This window comes from Emys orbicularis, chromosome 2 (assembly GCF_028017835.1).
Source record: "Emys orbicularis isolate rEmyOrb1 chromosome 2, rEmyOrb1.hap1, whole genome shotgun sequence".
NCBI classification, from domain to species: domain Eukaryota; kingdom Metazoa; phylum Chordata; order Testudines; family Emydidae; genus Emys; species Emys orbicularis.
In genome coordinates this window covers 220,116,527-220,136,899 of record NC_088684.1, presented here as the reverse complement: position 1 = coordinate 220,136,899, position 20,373 = coordinate 220,116,527, and the positions used below count along the sequence as shown (strand labels likewise).

Here is a 20,373-nt window from a genome sequence, read left to right as displayed (position 1 = left end):
CAGTTTCTTGTATAACTGGTGCTTTTGGGGACAGTGATGGCAAAAGGAACAGGTGTTATTTCTAGTCTATTCTAAAACAAAGTCTGCACATCATGTAGAGTCAAATTCAACCCCTTACTGGAGTTTGGTGTTCTTAACTAGGAAATTAACAAAAACAAATCTCCGCTCTAGCCTTTTCTGTTCCCAAGGTGGTTCTTCAAGGAGTGTCCCTGTGCGTGCTCCACTTTAGGTGAATCTGTGCCCCTGTGCTTGTAATCAGAGGTTTCTAGTAGCAGTGCCTGGGTGGGTCGCACATGCCCTGTCCCTGTCTCACGCCACCTCTGGCGGTTACATAGTGCTGTGCGACCACACCCCCTTCTCCCCTCTCCTCCCCCGTGCCTTCTCTATCGCCCTCGGTTTGAGACGGAGCACTTAGCAGTGCCGCTGTACTTTATCTTTCTCTAGTTTTAACTTTAGAGTACTAGTTACTTAATCAATAGTTTAATTACTCTTCCTTTTTTTTTTTTTTTCTTAAGGGAAAAAGTTTTTTTTTTTTTTTTAGGAATTTAAGTTTCAGTTATTATGATACCCCTTAGTGTAGTATAGTTACCTTCTTCACAGGAGAAACCCTACTCTGAGGGGCATGCCCGGCTCCCTGGGTTTTAAACATTACCTCACTTGCCGCTCCTCAATCCTGGTGTGTGACGGACACTCACTGTGTCTGCTGCCTTGGTGAGAGACACATACCTCAAAAGTGCTCCCACTGCCACAACTTGAAAGCCTGTGCCAGGAAGGTGAGAGATGTACAGCTAAAACTTCTCATGATGGTGAAGTCTTGGTTCCCTGATCTGATCTGGGATCACGGGCCCCTCCTGGGCAGTGGTCTCCCACGGTGGCATCTGACATAGGTTCCCCTTCACCCTCTCAGGGGAAGGAGCACCCTGCCAAGAAGATGACAAAGAAGCAGGCTCTGACCTCCCCTTCTTGGGAATCAGCCAAAAAGAGGAATTCCCTGACTTGGCAGATGCTATTGGTAAGGCTAAGATTAAGAATCCGTGACTTCTGGGGACCCCGCAGCAGCCCAGCCTCTGTGGGCGGTGGGGAATCGTCCCGCAGCTGCCCAGCAACTGACTGGCTCGCAGTGGCAGAGGAACCTTGGAGCTGCTCAGCAGCTGCGGGTGGGGGGTCCGCCGCAGCTCCCCAGACTCTGCCGCTGGCAGGGGCCTCCCGCTGCTCCCCTCTCAACCACTGGGCAATGGGGTCCCTGCAGCTCCCAGTCACTGGGGGGGAGGAGGGAAGGCAGGGTTCTGGACCCTCCTCCCTCCCCATTCTGTGAGGGATGTTTTTAGTAAGAGTCAGGGACAGGTCACAGCTTCCGTGATTTTTTTGTTTGTTGCCTGTGACCTGTCCCTGACTCTTACTAAAAATATCCATGACAAAATCATAGCCTTACCCATTGGTACCAACCGCACCAAGACCTTCCACCTCTGAATTAGCGGGAGTATCCCGTACCGTGGGTACTGTGCGAGCAAAAGACCCTAAATGGGCTGGCTTGGAAAAAGGCATTAAAGGAAGACCTACAATCCCTCCCTCGGTACTGCTGGAGCAGCTCAAACATGCAGCACTGGCCAGCGCTACAGGCTATGGCGCTACCTTCTGCCTCTATAGCGCATAGCGTATGACCCCCGGCACCATCAACTGCGGCAAAGGCATCGGTACCGATGCTCTCAATATCACAGCAATTTCTCTGCCACAAAGATCTTCTTGTCTCCTCGGCACCGGAATCTCCACTCCTCAGTACCGACTTCACTCCAGCACACTCGGTACTGAGCCAACTTACCACACCGCCCAGATCAACTCCTTCTTTATCTAGTGATGAAGACGATGAGGGTGAAGGGGAAATATACTCCTCGCCTATCCACGCAGCTACTAGAATCTACTCAAGACAGTAGCTCTCTTCACACATCTAGGCCTACAAGTAAATAAACAAAAATCAACACTCACACCTGTGCAGAAACGAGTTCATTGGGGCCTACCTCAACTCTCTGGAGGCTACAGCCTCACTGCCCTGACACAGGTTTAGCACTTGAGTAAATCTAATCACCACAACGCAAGCCAGTCCCCAGACATCAGCCAGGACCTGCCTCCAATTGTTAGGCCACATGTCAGCAACGACATTTGTTGTCAAATATGCCAGACTGCACATGTCCTGAGCCAGCCTTGCAGGCATCACATTATATATTCCACACAGACACAGCATTAACAAATGTCTTACAATGCTAGCCAAAGTAAAAACTCTTTTTACGTTGGTGGACGCAACCAAACAATGTTTGTGCAGGAATTCCCTTTGCACAGAACCTTCCGTCGATGATACTCACAACTGATGCATCACTGCTAGGTTGGGGGGCACACCTCCACAACCACACAATCCAAGGCCTCTGGTCCCCATTGGAATCCACATTAGACATAAACCTGCTATTCATCTCCCATTATTCTTCTCAAAACCTCACGGGAATAAACGAGACGCAATGCTGCACACTCTAGATGTCCAAAGAGTGCTAACATTTTATATTGAGAGGACAATGACTTTCAGAAAATCACCAAAGTTATTTCTTTGCATCACTGAACAATTTATCTAAACAGAGGCTATTTAAAAGGCTCTCCAACTGCATGGACTTTTATCATCACCAACAGCTACAACCCCCACTGGGGACCTGCACACGTTCTACCAGATCACTCTGTGCCTTGATAGCCTTTCTCAACAATGTGCCCATTATGGACATCTGCAAAGTAGCAACCTGGCATCAGCTCATATGTTCACACAGCACTATGCCATAGAGCAGCACTCCTCATCAGAGACTCTATTCGGACTTAAGGTTTTATCATCTGCCAATACTGCAACTCCGAAGACCCTCCCTTCCACCAAAGGCCATTTCTCTACAGTCACCTAAAGTGGAGCACCCACAGGGACACTCCTCAAAGAAGAGGAGAAGGTTACTCCCCTGTGCAGTAACTGAGGTTCTTTGAGATGGTTATCCACTACCCTCTCTCCTCCCCACTACTTTGGAGTTTTTTTCATGCTAAAGACTGCGCTAAAGACTGAGGGAAGGTTGGTCACATAGTGCTACGTAACCCCCAGAGGCAGCACAAGATGGGGACTGCACATGTGCGACCCAACCAGGCACTGCAACTGAAAATCTCTGATTACAAACGCAGGGGCCCAGATTCACCTAAAGTGGAGCACCCAAAGAGAGAACCATCTCGAAGAACCTCAGTTACTGCACCGGGTGAGTAACCTTCTCTTCCTTAAGACTACTTGGCCCACAGTCTAGGTGCTCTTTCTACAGACCCATTCTGTCTCCCAGATATCCAGATGGGGTAACAAGTCACTTGGAACCCATGTAATTTTTTCCCAGCAGGATCAACACCTGCTAACATTGTAAGTAGTTTCCAGCAGATGCTGCCAGCCTGTTACAGCTCTTATGACTACAAACCTTGCCATGTTAGTCAAGTTTTAGGGATTTTTTTTTTTTAAATGGGGTAATGAATGCAGTACTTGGGTTTCTTTTCTCTGTCCAGGACATGTGTATGAACAGGAATTTATATAAAAACAAAAGGTATCTGCTTTAACTGTATTTTTATTTTCTGTCAAAGCATACAGTAATTTCTTACTTGCGTTATGAGGTATATACTGTCTTCTAGGCTAACCCCCGGCTAACCTGTTGTCATAATATCAAGCTTAACATTTGCTTTGCTCCAGTTATGTGCTGAAAATCTAGCTTTAGTCAATTAAAGAACATTTTTGTTGGAGTGAGTAAGGAGTCATTGCTGATATTTTGATTGTTTTTAAACAGTAGAGGGGTATAATACTTGAGATGGAAGATATTGGGTTAAAATATAAACAAATCGTATGGCTCTTTTTTCTATTGTGTAAATTATGACTACTATATGTCAAAATTATTACATGGTGTCATGTTGTAAGAAAATAAATGTATGTAATCCTTTCTTTCACAATCAGCCATTGTTATCTATTGATGTAACCTGACAGCATGTCAGGAAAAACTTGTCAGTACAAGAATTTTTACTGCTTCTGGTAAGGAACATCATATCAAAAAAGTAAAAGAGAAGAAAAACATTGATTTAGTTCTTGTCATATTTGCTTTGACTGATAGTTAAAACCATGGGACTTGGTATCTTTAGGGCCTGAGTCTACATAAACTATTTCTGGCCTTTTGCACGTGGCTGTGTAAAACTCAATTCTGTACAGAATCAAATGTTAACTAACTGCCTTCAGTTTTGCTGGAAGAGGAGCTGTTAAAAGAAAAACTAAAAAGATTAAAACTCTTATCTTGTTGGTCAGTTAAAATTAATAGAAAATTCCAAGACCCAGCAAAGATTCTCTAAGGGAAAAAAAGTTGAATATTCTTTAGATTTACCATGATGTTAGCTAGTTGGACTAGAAAACTTCATCTTTCCTAATACTTAAATGTGCTTTTAAATAGCTTTGAATGTGTTTTGTACATAACTGCTTATATCATCATAGTTTTAAAACAAACAAAAAAATCTTGTGTCATTTTAGAGGAGTTTTTGGGGTTAGTTAGAATTAATATGTAATTTACCATACATACTGAACTTGGTAGGTGTCTTAATCTTTTACATTCCAGTTATTTGGCAATTGCACAAAGTAACTAAGCAGAGATTTTTTTTGTTGGTGTGTTTTTTACTTATGCACACACACACACACACGTAGGGAAGAAGAAACTTTCAGTTTCAAATTCTGGATTTTCTGAGTTCTTCTGTTGTAATAGTTACTTCAGCCTCCTAGCTTCTGCATACTTAGCATACTTTGAATAGGAAGTCAATCCCTTTACCTTTCTGCTGCCCAGTAGAATTCCATACAATGTTTTAATATGTTACAACAACCCAATTCTGTTAGGCTCCACTGAACCTGATGTATCCTCTCTGGGCCGCAGCTTACATGTGAAAGTGCTGTAAAAACCATTATAGGGATCAAGATAATTGTTGGTGCCTCTTTTGATGGACAAACATACTTTATTTACCAGTCTTCCTCTTTTTAGGCCTAGTGCAGCTAAAAATCTCTTATTTTACTAATCTTTTATATTGATAGATCATTAAATCATGGTCTCAAATAATAGTGAATTTTCTGCTTTAGGAAACCCCTTCAGAAGTTTTATTGCTCCTCTGATGGCTGGCTGTGGACATGTGTGATGCTAAAAGTGCTACAGATTGGGAGGGAAAACAGTGTAGCTACAGGAGCATGAATAAAGGGAAGAAACTATGACAAGTAGGAAATCGGCTACTGGACAAAGCACTATAAAATATACTGTAGAGAATAATCCTGTGTTGTCTTTCATCTCTCTAATTCTGACTTGTAGTGTTACAATACTATATCTAGTGTCTATATCTACTGTGGTATTGTAGAAAGTTTCAGGTCCTGTTTCATAGAGTTCATAGATTAATAGAGTTTAAGGCCAGAAGGGACCATTTTTATCGTATAGTCTGATCTCCTGCATAACACAACTCATAGAAAAACATCAGACCTTAATTTAAAAATCTCCAGTGGTGGATAATCTACCACAAGCCTAGGTAAATTGTGTCAGTGGTTAATTATCATCACTGTTTAAAAATTTGCATCTAATTTCTAGCTTGAATTTGTCTATTTTCAGCTTCCAGCCATTGAATCTTGTTCTATTTTGTCTGCTAGATTGAAGAGCCCTCTTATCAAATTTCTGTTCCTTATGTAGACTGTGATCAAGTCACCCTTTAACTTTCTCTTTTGTTAAGCTAAATAGATTGAGCTGAAGTATCTGGCACTGGCCACTGTTGGAAGACAGGATTTTGGTCTAGATGGACCATTGGGCTGACTCACTATGGCCATTTTTATGTTTTTATGAGCTCTTTAAGTCTAAGGCTTATTCTCCAATCCTTAAATCTTTCTCATGGCTCTTCTCTGTCCCTCTCCAGTTTATCTATGTCCTTCTTGAAGTGTGACCACCAGAACTGGACACAATATTGTTGTAGCAGTTGCACCAGGGCTAAATACAGAGGTATTATAATCTCTTTACTTCTGCTCAGTACTCCCCTGTTCATACGACCAAGTGTTGCATTAGCCCTTCTGGCCACTTCATTGCACTAGGAGCTCGAGTTCAACTGATTTATCCACTGTGACCCTCAAGTCTCTGTTAGGCTTAGTCTACGCTAGAAAATTCAGTTGATTTAACTGCATTGGTCAAGAGTGTGAAAAATCCACATCCCCGAGTGGTGGTGTTAAATCGACCAAAGTCCCTGTGTAGACAAAGCCTAACAGAGACTTGTTCCATCAACCTAGCTACCGTCTGTTGAGGAGGTAAATTACCTACAGTAACGAGAGTTCCACACCTATCAGCGTAGGTAGTGTCTACACTGAAGAGAGACAGTAGCACAGCTGTACCACTGTAGCATTTAAATGTGGAAAACCTTAGAATCACTGCTTTCCAGAATAGAGTCCCCCATCCTGCAAGCAGGGCCTGCATACTGTGTTCCTAGATGTGACCTTGCATTTGGCCATATTGAAATGTGACTAGAGTAAAGATAGGCAATGTTGTGTTTAATTTGGTATTCTATATTTATTTCAGCTTGCAGATTTTCTCCATATTATTCCAGAAATTCCATTGTTTGATATATCTTTAAAGAGTTGCACTGTATGTCATTGTAGCTCTCCCCTTCAATCAGTTTTGAATGACTGGATTTATCCTGGTTAGCCTTTTTACATGGATTACGCTAATTTCAGTATCTGGTTTAGGTTCAATAAACTGAGTCTATGCGGGCTGACATATCTTATTGTCAAGTCCTGCACAACAGGTTGTTTGACATAATCTGGCACTTTAAAAAAAATCTTTTTCCAAACGAAACTTTAGCGAACAGAGAAGCAGACTAATGTTGGGACTCTCCAGTGCTTAAAGGCAGCCTGTGGAGTTTTCTCAGAATCCTCATGGGGGGGAGGAGAAACTAGTTTGTCTTTTCCCTTGTGATGCAATTCTTCCACTCTGATTAACTGTCAGATCTCTTGACTGTTTGGTTTAACAGGTTTGACAATGAATCAGAGTGTGAGAGGAACAATACTGCAAGCAAGAAAATTTGATGTAAACATCTTGCTCTTCTGTAGTTGTCTGTTGCTGTGCGGTGTCTCTTTCCTAAAATACTAATTAATATGAGGGTTTCCAGACCAATAGCATTTTCACTGGAGGGTAACTTGTGATGGCGAGTAAGTGTCTCTTTTAATAAAAAAAATAAAATAAAATAAAAAAAAACAGAAAAAAAAAAGAAAAATTGAACATATAGAAAGATGTGGAGGGGAGAGAGCAAATTTTGGCTTGGGACAGATGTAACAGCTCTGTGTCGGTACAGGCTTGGCCTTTTTATACAGATTAGTCTTATCAGCTAAATACCTTTACCATTCTCCTTGTTAAAAGTAGTGCTCCCTTGAGATAGAAGAAAACATGCTAGTCCTATTTCTTTTATTTATTGGCAACCTTTCAAGAATATTTTAGGGAACTGAGGTGGAAGCCTTCCTCCCTTTCTTGAAAGCTTTTGTGCGGCTTCAGATTATCATGCTCATATGTCACGTGAAAAGAGGAATAGAGAGTGGGGAAAACAGTGGAGAAATTTCTTATAGTGCTTGTGTATAATTAAAGAGCAGGCCTCCTGGGAAACAGGAATAAAGACATAACTTACTGCTGGACCAAAAGTAGGTTTGACAGTTGCCAGAAAGTTGATGCTGTAATAGCCCACCTCCTGGCAGGAGAATCAAATGCACTCTTCTGTCAACTCCCAACATGAGACCTGTCTGAGGATCCATTCTTCCTCCCTGCAGAAGCATAGAATCTGTTCTTGCAGCAAGGAGTTCCATGGCAAGGAAGGTGAAGGCTCATGCCCTGAAGACAAAGCAAGCCTACATTGAACTATGTCTTATGAAGTGGAAAATATTCCAAAGTGCTGTGTTTAAGGGGTGGAGAAGGGAAAAAAATGACAAGCTATAAAAGCTTGACCTAATGCTGACATCCTGATGTGGGACTATTGTTTGAAGATGTGGAATGTGTGGTTCAGATTTTGTTACAAGAATTTCAGGAAATCTTGTGCTTTAGAAATGCATGAAACTGCACAAGTAACATCTAAAAGACTGTGTAGTTAAATATCTCTGGCACTTTTATCTCATAGAATCTTCTGATACAGCACTACAATTATGTGTTGAAATCAGTGTTTTCGGCTTTAAAATAGTGGAATCAGTGTAGAAAACTTCAGACTGTTACTTTAATACTTTAAGGTTTTATGGTCACATTCATACAGTACAAATACTAGAAAGTATCAATATGATCGACCCGAGTGGTTGTTAACAATTTTCTAATAAAAGGCTTATTACAATAAATCTGTGATGCAAGGAGATTACATATCCAGTTACATGATAAAGAAATCTGCAAACTTGCAGTATCACTTTATTGCTTCATAAAATGGGAACATATCAACTGAAGTTCAAGGCTAAAAGAATCCAGAACACAAGTAATAAAATCAAAGTATAATTTGTGTGGATTTTCTGAATAGTATAAAGTGTTGATAAAGTGAGAATTTGGAACTTTATTTCACTGGACAAATTTTATTCCATCCAGTGAGTACTTCTAGACAAAATATTTGAGCCTAAATGTGCAGAGCATTTTAACATGTTTCCTGTTGCAGATTGCTGGACTATAGTACAGTTGCTTTGGAGAAAACAGTATAACTTAGCTTTTAAAAGTTCAGATTTTCTGGAGATTAAAATAGGACTTTTCATAGACCACTAAATGTTCATGTACTGTTGCTATATAGGAATCCTGAATTTATACATGGTTATTCCAGCCATTCAGCCTCTTCACAGATTTGAAGTTTGGCATCCAAATCACTGTTGACAGCCAACAGGCCCTCTTGGACTGCTTAAAACTATGAAAACCAACCCCTTGCACGATGTTACAGATTACGTTTGTTGAAATGTATGCCATATAGAAGTCAGGTCTGAAACGGTGTGATCTGAAAAAAGGATTAGGGCCTTCTTATATGTATATCAAATAATCAGCTATCCCAACAGCTTAGCTGTTCTTTGTGCCAAAATCCTCTTAAAAGGACCCAGCATGTCTTTATGAGAATTTTCTATATGTATTTATTAATACAAGAATTGGACAATTACATTTGGATTTGAAACTACATCATTTTCCTTTTCTTTTCCTCCTCCAGGTGCTCAATACTTGCCTGCAGTGCTTATGTTGCTCTGGCTTTGGGTGATAACCTTATGGCTTTGAATCATGCAGATAAACTTCTTCAGCAGCCAAAGCTGTCAGGATCTCTTAAGTAAGTCTGGATTGACCATTCTTTTGCCCCTGGTATCTGGAAGAAATCCAACTACATTTACAGAATAGATTACACTTGTGTAATATTCCTGTTGGACTTGGTCATGTTATTGTCATACAATTCTGATGGCTTTTTGTTTTAAAAAAAACAAACAAATGATCTTGAACCCTATTCTTCACTCCCTGGCTATCAGTGGTATTTCATGGTGGGTTTCACAAATCTGTTGCCATATGTACATATGACGGAATGAGTTAATCCAGTCATGCTTATAGTACTTTGCTGGCAATATACACGCTAAATCCACCCGTGTCAAGAAATTAACTGATCTTAATTTTGTTTTTGTTACATGCCTAATGTTACTTCATTGTAGCTTTTGTACAATCCTTTTATGACCCAAATATTATTAAATTTGGAAGTCCCCTACAAACTGCTTTGTAATGGGTATGCTACTATTTGTGCCCCAAATGGAGAAATAACAGATCAGAGTAATGTTTGGGAGCAAAAGACAGCCGTTTACATTCCTTGCCTTGCCTTGCAAAATTAGCTGTTCTTTGTGGTAGTTATGCTTGTTTTCTTCATGTTACTGAATGGGGTAAATTACATGGACGGAGCTGGCAGTCGTTTTAGATTATGTGCTTCAGATTAAAATGCTTCAGTTCATTGATAGTTTATATTACAATTGCTCTGCCTTTTAATACAAACTGTCAAATTCCTTGTGCGTGCTAATCATTAACTCAAAACAAAGCAACTTTGCTGTAATTTGAAATTGATTCTATATTGTCTTATACATACGTATATAAAATTTTTATTCAACTTTAAAACAAAAGTTAATATTTGCTTGTTAATTTGCATATTGTGTTAATTTCTAATATGCAATCTTAATTAGAACATTTAAATTTAATTTTAAAAAATGCAGATTACTTGTGCTAAGTTAAAAATGGAAAACATCATAAACATCTCTGTGTTGTTAATTGTATTGCAGTAGCTCCCAGGAGCTCCAGTTGGGAATGGGCATCCCATTATGCTAGGTGCTGTACAGGCATGTAGAACAGAGCAAGAATTGACAGCCTATATTCCCTCTTTGGGGTATAAATTTATGCTTGCAATTTTGTTTGTTTTTAGTAACAGACTCTAGTAGCAGGTTGGTGGTTTTTCTTCTGGGTGTGAAATCACTTAGCCTTTGTCTCTATTCCCATTTGGCAGATGGAGAAACTAATACCAACCTCCCAAGGATGTTGTGAGAATTAATGTTTTTTGAATAGCAATCTGAATGTATAAAGTGTTACATAAGTGCTATTTATTATTAATGATTATTCTTATTATTTATTATTAAATGGCAACTGGATACTTTGGAGAATAGCCCTGATCCTGCAAACTCTTGTGCATGACTGATTTCACTGGGACTACTCACATGCACAAGTGTTTGTAGTATTGGAGACTAAAATGGCAAAGTCAAATGACTGTCACTTATAAAAGTATCTCCATAATATTTTCAATGCAGCAAACTGTCACTCAGGTAAAGAAATACATCCAGTTTCTCTTCTGAAACAGTAATGTGGTAATGAGACTTGTCCAAGTGGAATTTGTATCTGAATGTTTGTTGTTGTAGGTTTCTTGGCCATTTGTATGCAGCAGAGGCTCTCATCTCTCTAGACAGAATCTCTGATGCCATTACTCACTTGAACCCTGAGAACGTCACTGATGTTTCCCTGGGGATCTCTTCAAACGAGCAGGATCAAGGTTAATGAGTCTACACTTGATTAGAACCGGTCGTGCTTTCAGCTGCCTTCCTTCTGTAACTTGCAACATCTATAAATTTGCAGCATTTTTTCTGAGGTGGATGGGCTGTTCTTTAGTCCTTAGTTTTTGGTTTACCTTATGTGTATTTGTAATTTTAGTTCAAAATAACTAATGTATTGCTCATCAGTTTGTCTAAACATCATTTTGTTGGAAGTTTGTTATTAAATATGTAATTACAATTAATGCTTGGGCCTCTGACCTACTAACACTTCACCCTTTTTCACCCTCTATGCGCATTTTCAGAATTTAAATGACATTTACATACACTGTGGGGATATGAGAGGGGGAGATGGTTAAATCTGTATCTTAAATCTTCCAACACTTTTGGTGGGTGGGGAATGTAATAAAAACAGCTACTTTTAGATCCCATCAATACAGTTCAGCCTTCAGTAGCAGTTCTGATTTGAATGGCACAATTGCAGTTTAAACTTTATTGCCCATTATTATACTGTAGATTTAAAAGATGTTTTTAGATAAGCAAACCCCTTAAATGAAAATCGAAAGCTTTCTAAATGGTCCACGATTTCTAAGGGCTGGTCTACACCCAGCCGCTAGTTCGGCGGCTGGGGATCGAAGTTCTGGGTTCGACTTATCGCGTCTGGTCTGGACGCGATAAGTCGAACCAGGAAGTGCTCGCCGTCGACTGCGGTACTCCAGCTCAGCGAGAGGAGTACCGCGGAGTCGACGGGGAGCCTGCCTGCCGCGTGTGGACCGCGTCTGAACCGTGGTAAGTTCGAACTAAGGTATGTCGAATTCTGAATTTGCGTACCTTAGTTCGACTTGGGGGGTTAGTGTAGACCAAGCCTAACAAGCTGATAGATTTTCTGGTTTACCATAGTCAGTCCATGAAGGGAAAGTCCAGCTTGAATCTGCTGTCATAAAACGATAGGGTTTTCTTTTAAAAGCCTTAAGAAGGCTCACAGAACATTCTGGCTTTTCTTGTCTCTACAGGGTCAGACAAAGGAGAAAATGAGGTGATGGAATCTTGTAAGTAATAGCTCCAGAATCCAGAAGTAATGCAGGCATTTGTCTTGCCACGGTGTGGAATGAAATCAAAAGTGTGAAATAATTTTGATTATTTTTTTCTTTCAGCTGGCAAGCAGACACCCCAGTGTTATCCCAGTTCAGTCACTTCTGCACGAACAATGATGTTGTTTAACCTTGGCAGTGCTTACTGCTTGCGAAGTGAATATGATAAAGCTCGCAAGTGTCTCCACCAGGTGAAAAAACAAACCTCAAGACAACTTTATGTACTGTTCCCTTATATAGGAGCCATCTTTGTCGTTATGCTGGAAATATTTATGTTCACACTTTATTGCATATTGATACGATGGTCTAGAACTATTTTAAATGAGCTGTTCTGGAAATAAGAGCTGTTGTGGATTAGTTTTAATGAAGTTGTTCTCAATTATGTCAACCATCATGCTAACATCCCTTTTAGCTTCATTGTTTTAAAAAACATTGGAGTGGCTAAAGGGAAGCCAAAAGCATCAAACTCTCTAAAGCAGTCAATTAAGCCTGTAATTTTAGCCTTTTTCTTCACATTTGCCTTAAACTGTTGGTGGGTGGGTTTAAAATTAATCTGACACTTAATTGTTCCCAAAACTGGTGATAGTTATTGCCCTTAAAAGCAGAACTTTTGTGGTGTTTTGGATTCCAAACACTGGACTGCTAAAACTTGATTTGAGTTTACTTTTAAGACTGTAAAGCAGCTCAACTGCCTTGGTGGGAAGTTAGGATGCTTTATAGCTGTTATCCGTCATATCAAAATCTAAACACAAACATTCCATTTCTGTTGCCTGAATGCAAGAATTTCACTTGTGGAGTACTTACAAAAAATGTGCAAATACTTGTGCTGAAAGGTTAGGGGTTTCCTGAGGCTGAGGGAGTTAATTGTCCTTGGAGTTCAGTTTCCTAAAGTTTTTCTAGCTTTTACTCCCTCTTCCTTTCTTCCCTCGGAGTAGCAGCTCTCCTCTCTGTAAAACTAAAAAGGGTTCTCTGCAGAATAACTTAGGCTGTCATAATTTAATCACTGTCCAAAACAGGATACTACTCTGAAGTTGAAGAAATTGAAGTTGAAGCTATTCAAAGCTGTTCATTTCCTTCCTTTCAATAGAGCAGATCCATGTCACTGAGTGCTACATGTAACTACCAGCATGTGTGAAAGAGAGGACACACAGACTTACTTCACTGTGCATATTTAAACAGGCTGTGTTCAACACTGAGTGAAACCAACTAGAAAAACAGTGGGCTGGGACACCATTGGATTTTATAACTTGTAGAGAGAAATGGGGCAAATCAAATGGTGAAATAGCACTTTTGCTATCAAGTTACCCAAGTTGCTGTTCAGTCTTTTAACTGTACCGCTTGGACCAGAGCTTTTTATACAGAATCAACTTGTCCCATGTTTTTAGTTTTCACAAATATGGTCCCATACTTTTCAGGAATGTGTGTATGTGTTGTGGTGGGGTATTAACCCAAATGCACTTGTACAGGTTCAGTTAATATAATTGCAGTGTTCTCCCTTTTTAGTGAAGTAATAGCTGTATTTTGGGCTGAACAAACTTTGAGGCTAAGGGCTTTATAGCAAATAAACTTGGAGGCCCCTGAGTCTACCAATTGGTGATTAGTGAGTTAGTGGGAAGCATCTTTGTTGTTGTATTGGAAATATTTAATTGTTCACACTTTAAAATGAAATTCAAAGTAACTTCAGGAAGGGAAATTATTTTTAAAAAAATCATAGCCTTTCCTCCCCCATCATCGTTCCCTTTTATCTATCTTTTCTTCCTTCTTACTTCCTTTCCTCATAGCTTAGCAAGGCTTTTGTTTGAATAGCTGCAATATATTTGTTTACACGTTTCAAAATTGACTAGGAGAAGGGCTGTTTTCTTCCAGTGTAAACAAGACTAACACAAATACAACAATGATGCTTGCTCAGCTGTAGAGGGAAGGAAGTTGAGGTTGAAGGATGAAGAAGAGGGAAATTAGTCAAATATTTAATAACATTTTCCCTTTCAGAGGCTTGCCAGCCCTTGCTGTTTTTCTTTGCATGTTAATCTCGAGAATTTTTCTGTTTGGACTGAAAGGAATGACACTGTGCTTGAGCTTTCTGAGTATAGGAGCCAGTCAGAGCACAGAGATCAGAGTGACTGATCGGAGAGATGCATATTTACCACACAGTTTTGAGAAATAATTGTATTGTGATCATGAAATCCTTGTAGGCTGCCTGTAGACTGCCTCTGTCAGCTGATCAGAGTATGGGGAATCAAATACTATATGATTATTGAGAAATAAACATCTGTGCAAATCAATGGCAACCAATCTGAGCACAGGGAACTAAGTAACTGTACTCTGCACTCTGATTGGCTGAGACAATGACATTTCACTGTGCTCTCAAACTGCTGCAGGTTGGGACTAGAGAGAGAGATCCTAGCTGATGCACATCTGAATAGGTTCATTAGCTTCACAACGGAGGATCTGGTCATGCGACCGTAGGGAGATTTTAAATGAATTGCTCATCTGGGAAATCACCCCTCCAAGAAAAAACAAACAAAACCTTCAGATTGGCTCAGGAATGACTCATTTATATTTGTCATGTATGTATGTAAAAAGCAGATGGTGCCTCTGAGTAGAGGTGTGAAATAGTCTTACAAGGCAGATCATCTGTCATCCTCTCTGCATACATGGACCTGATGGCAGGTATTTATATTTCAAGAATAGTACCTTAGTTTGTTTATTGCCCTGCCTTATAACTATCCGGTCAGCTGGTATTTTCCTTCTTGTTAAATTTATCTGTTGTGTTGTTAACCTGTTTCTCTCTTATTTTGGGATAAGGCTGCTTCACTGATCCATCCCAAAGAAATTCCCCCAGAGGCCATTCTACTGGCTGTGTATCTTGAACTACAGAATGGTAAGTAATTTTAGCATCTTTTCTAAACAATTTTAACCCCTTTTATGTTGATTGGCGCTCCCTGTGCCTCTCATGCTGCTTGTGTTTAATTATTATTTTAGGCCTTACTGCAAACTTCACCAAGGAATCCCCCAAACTTTGAAGACAAAGCAGTAGAATAAAGCCTTTAGTAGCATCAGAAATATACTGTCTATTTAGATTTTGAGTTCAGATGTGTTACAGCTCAGCAAGTTGTGCAATTAATTGTTCCCCACATTTCAAGTCCAAAGCTTTTTTTGTCCATGTTTTGCGCGTGTGTGTGTGTGTGTGTGTGTGTACACACACTTCTACATGGTGCCATTGGTTACCATCTCCAAGTTTTTCTTTCCTTTGTAACTGATAAATACTTATTTTTACACAAGGACGCTTAGCCTAAATTACACCGCTGGTTGTGGCAGTGCCTTCTGTATTGCAGACTTAAAAACAATATCTAGCATAAACCTGTTCTTACACACTCGTATCTTTCCAAAGCATTCATCTTCTGGGCTGAAATTTTCCATGCATTGTCTCTTTACAAAAGCAATTTGTCTTGGAAAGTTTGAGCAAAATCCTATCAGTTAGTGAGTTATGGGAGATTGAATGATGAGAGAGTTTATGCACTTCCTTGCACCTTTGTATAAAGAAGGCCTAAAAGGTTTGTTTGGTTTTTTTTAAGGGACACCAACTTGAAACCTATTAAGCTTCCAAAAATGAGTTAAATAATGCCATGTACTACACCTACCCCGAGACGTCCTCAATTTAGTATTCTCCTTCACTTGCTTGTCCATATGCACATTTGCATCATGCACTTGAGTCCAGAGTATTTAGTCAGCAGTACCTGGACCTCACACGTGTGCCCTGAGAGTCCTCATGCTCCACATTGAGGGCAGAGCGCACTGCACTCCTCCATTCCTCTTAATCACATCTGGCTTCAGACTGAGCTCACTGCCTGTTCAACTGCCAGTAACTTGCTACTGCACAATTAATAATGTTGACCGTTTTTAATAGTTTTACAGTATATTATGGTTAGATAAGTTTTAGCTTAGTTTGACTTCTTGTCAAGACCCAGGATGGTCTCATCTAAGTCTCCCGGGTTTAAGTATTGCCCCACATGCAAAGGGTCCGTGCCCCTAACCAATGATCGTGCAAAATGCCTTTATTGTCCCCTATCTAAACCAAGGCCTTCAATAACACTGCAGATAGTGGTGACCTAAGTGGGGAATTATCAGCCCTTCCTATGCCAAGGGGCACTACCCCCTCTCCCTAACAGACATTGAATATGAGTTCCTCTTCAGCGTGCCTCAGACTCCATCCGCCTCTACACTATACTTCTGCTGCAGCTTAGCCTCAAAAGTCACTCTGCAGCAATCCAGCCTAATTCCTGTCCAGAACATTGAATTCATAGGAGCAGTCTTAAATTCCACCAAGTCTGTGGTTTACATCCCTCAGGACAGATTCAACAACCGTCCCTCATCTATCAGTTGGAACAAAACCCAAATACCTTAGCAAGGATCTGTCTCATGGCTACTAGGACATGTATCCTATGTCACCTTTTTGTGACACCACATGCCAGACCTCACCTCTGCTGCTTGCAGAGATGGTTGAAGCTGGTATACTGACCCAACAATCATCATTAGTAATGCATCTTTGTGTGTCCTCTCTAGTTCTGTCCTCCCTGACACACTGGAAAAACTCAGCAAGCATCTGCAAAGGGATTGATTTCCATTCTCTTCACCCCCTGCCCGCCCCAGTCACATCCCATAGTGACAGATGCTTCACTAAGGGGTGTGGGGGGGGGTCATATGAAATTGCTCAAAGTGCAAGGCCTCTGGATGGTATGGGAAGCAAGGATGCATATCAACCTCAGAGCTTATGCAAAACATTAAAGACTTTTCTCAAACTTATCAGAGGACAGTTGGTATGGATAATGACTGACAATACAATTACCATGTTCTATAGCAAAAAAAAATGCAGAGCCAAGATGCTGTCAGGTTGTGGACCTGATGCATCTAACATTAGATTGTCCTATCAGCAGTATACTTACCAGGCATTTAAAATACATTGGCAGGCAAACTGAGCGGGCACTTCTTCCAGAATCACTACTGGGAGATCAAGAACTCTGTTCTTGGGTCACCTCCAGATAGACTTGTTTGCCACATTGGGTCACAGGAAGTGTTGAATATTTTGTTTTAGGGGAGGCATCAGCCTGGGCTCCCTGGCAAATGCATTCCTGATTCCAGGGTCAGGGACCTTAATATATGCCTACCCTCTGATATTGAGAGTGCTCTGCAAGGGTCAACAGGAAGATTCATACAAGTTGATTGTGATAGCCTTGGCATGGCTATGCCAATTTTGGTTCACAGACCTGCTATACCTGTCAACCTCCCAACCTACCTCTGCTCCCAGACCTCATATCACAGAACAAGGCAGAGATCCTACATCCAGAACTGAAATCCTTCCATCTCATCGTGTGGTACCTGGGTGCATGTTGTCGGTAGAATATGCCTGTTGTTCTCCAGTGAGGAATATCCTTATGAACACCAGGAAGGGGTCTTCAAGAAAAACCTACCTGCCAAAATGGACAAGGTTTTCCCACTGGTGCTGTAGAAGGCTGATTGTTTGTTTCTCACAATTCTTTGATACCTCAGAGCTTAGATTATTTGCTAGAACTGAAGAACAATAATTTTGTCATTGAGTTCAGTCAGGGTTCACTTTCAGCTCACCACCCCCACTGGAAAAACACACAGTATTTTCTCACATGACTATGATGATATGTTTAAACAGGCTGATTGACGTATTCCCACCGATCGAGTACCTCTTTCCACCATGGGACCTCAACTTAGTAGTTCAATCCTTCATGAGCAGATCATTTGAACCATTTGCTACCTGTTCCTTTTTACACTTCTGCAAAGATACCCATCTTGCTGATGTGATGGCCAAGTGAGATCCAAGTAGTGATGGCTGACCCTCCCTTCGCAATCTTCTATTCCGATAAAATATCTCAAGGACACATTCCAAGTTCCTGCCAAAAGTGGTTACTGAGTTCCACTTGCCAGTATTCTTTTCCAAGCCTCTTGCCTCAAGAGCAGAAGTAACGCTACATTCCTTAAATGGCAGGAGGGTATTAGCCTTCTATCTGCATAGGACACAACCATTCATATATTCTCCAAGGCTATTTGTCTGTTTTGCAAAAAGAATAAAGGGATCAGCCATATCAATACAGAGACCATCAAACTGAATCTCCAACTACATCAAGACCTGCTATGAAGTAGCCATAGTAGAGCCACTTGGTTCCTTGGGCTCATTCAACTAGAGCTCAAGCATCATCATCAGCTTCACTGAAGAAATGTTATTCACATGCACATTCCACACACCCTCCATCCACTCAACTTTGGCGTCCTTACCCTTCAGATTCTGCAGCTCAGAAGAAACAGAGGAGCACTGGTGCACTCTGCCCTTATATGCCCTTTATGTGGAGCACAGGGACTCTCGGGGTACTGCTCATGTCCACCAAAAGTGCAATGTGTATATGGACAGCACATTTCAAAGGACTTTCTGTGAAGGACCCACACAGAACAGGAATGAAGGCCCTTATTCTGAGCTGCTCTGCATGGGCACAACCAAGCACCCACATGGAGCCCTGCTGCAGCCATCAGGACTCTGGATGCAAGGGACCCCCAGAGCAGAACCACCTGCAGGATTGGGGCATTAGTAACTGAACAGAAAGTGCTGTCGGTGCTCAATTTGTCACCACTCTAATCTCTGTTACAATCATGTGTTGCAAGTAAAAATAGTACATAAAACCTATTCAGACAGGAGTGTGACTTAAGCTGATAGTTTTCCTTTAAGATTTTTCAATTTATATTTTCAAAATAAGTATGAAGTCTCATATTCTTTGGTTTTTGTGGATAATGTATATGTTGAGTGAGAGATTTCTTATCTTTGACATTGAATTCCTAACACAGACCTCTTTTGAGGAAAAACAGGTGCCACCAAAATTTTTTAAATAGTCTGAATAAAAATCAGGTCCCTTCAATTAACCAGATTTTGCTTACCTGGTTTCTTTGACTGCACAGCTACTACGTTAATGACCGCTCTAGACAAGACCTGAAGTTTTTTCTTTTCTTTTCTTTTGTTTTTAAAGCAAACTTTGGGAAACCCTTCTGGCTTTACTTACTTAATTTACAAAGCAGAAGAGCACAATCCCATTTTCTTTTCCTTTTCAGATCTCCTTCTCAAAGTGGTGTAGATGTTTAGTGTGACTAGAGTTGTTTATAGAAACATCACTTCAGTTCAGAAATTCTCATTACTCTCTTTCCCCCCTCTTTTCATGTTACATGACTTGAGAGAAAAATCAAAACCCGATCTTTTCAGAATTCATTAAACAGAAAACAATTCGGGGTCATGTTGGTTTTTTTAAAGGCCATTTTTCAATGAAACCTTTTGTTTGAAAAATGTGGACTAGCTCTAAGCATGACTGATTTAAGTTGGAAACTTAGCTTTAATGTTTTCTGATTTGTATATGTATCCTTGATGTCTCAATTGTTTCCATTTATTATGTACTACGTACTCTGTGGGGATGATTGAGAGATCAGTGATGGCAAAAGAGTATAATTGTCTAAGAACCTTTATGTTTTCGGATCTAATAGGGTTGTACAAAAGTCCAAGTTGGATGTAGGGGTGAGGTGGCTCTGGGGATTCATAGTGTCAAGTACTCTGCCAACTCTAAAATCAAGTGTCTGTCCTGAAGGGTGTAACTGTTAATAGCTAGGAACAGCAGCTAGAATTGAGCAGTATTGTTGCTTCAACTTTATCTTTCGTTTGGTGTGCATTTGTAGTAGGTGACATTCACTTATCAGTATGTTGATCAGTATGAAATAGCATACACCAGCTGCAGCATAAGGTTTACCTGAGTTGCATGGGCGGGAGCTACCACTGGCAGGGGATTGTCTAGATGACTTTTCAAGATTTTTTCTGTCTCCTGTGACTCAAGTTTGTCATGGGTAGAAGTGAATTTTAACTAGAAACTGTCTGTTTTGTAGGTAACACTCAACTGGCACTGCAGATCATCAAAAGAAACCAGCTTCTCCCTTCAGTGAAAACACACACTGATATGCGAAAGAAGCCAATATTTCAGCCAGTCCACCCTATCCAGCCCATTCAGATGCCAGCTTTCACCACTGTTCAAAGGAAGTGAAGTCTTGCTATAACCTGACAGGCCCTATGGAGGAGGGCTTGTGAGTTTGTATATTTTTTAAACTGTCTCTATTGGAATGTGCTGGCTTGTGTAC

The 20,373-nt window shown here is 40.5% G+C and overlaps 1 protein-coding gene across 1 annotated transcript in view; it reads left to right on the top strand.

Annotated features, from left to right (window-relative positions):
- CNOT10 (CCR4-NOT transcription complex subunit 10) overlaps nt 1-20,373 on the top strand; it is a 56,251-nt gene extending 35,878 nt beyond the window's left edge. The window contains exons 14-19 of the mRNA XM_065398278.1: nt 9,241-9,354; nt 10,964-11,094; nt 12,106-12,141; nt 12,247-12,374; nt 14,989-15,064; nt 20,125-20,373. Of these exons, the coding sequence (XP_065254350.1) occupies nt 9,241-9,354; nt 10,964-11,094; nt 12,106-12,141; nt 12,247-12,374; nt 14,989-15,064; nt 20,125-20,279 (640 nt within the window). The 3' untranslated portion in view covers nt 20,280-20,373. The remainder of the gene's footprint in view (nt 1-9,240; nt 9,355-10,963; nt 11,095-12,105; nt 12,142-12,246; nt 12,375-14,988; nt 15,065-20,124) is intronic.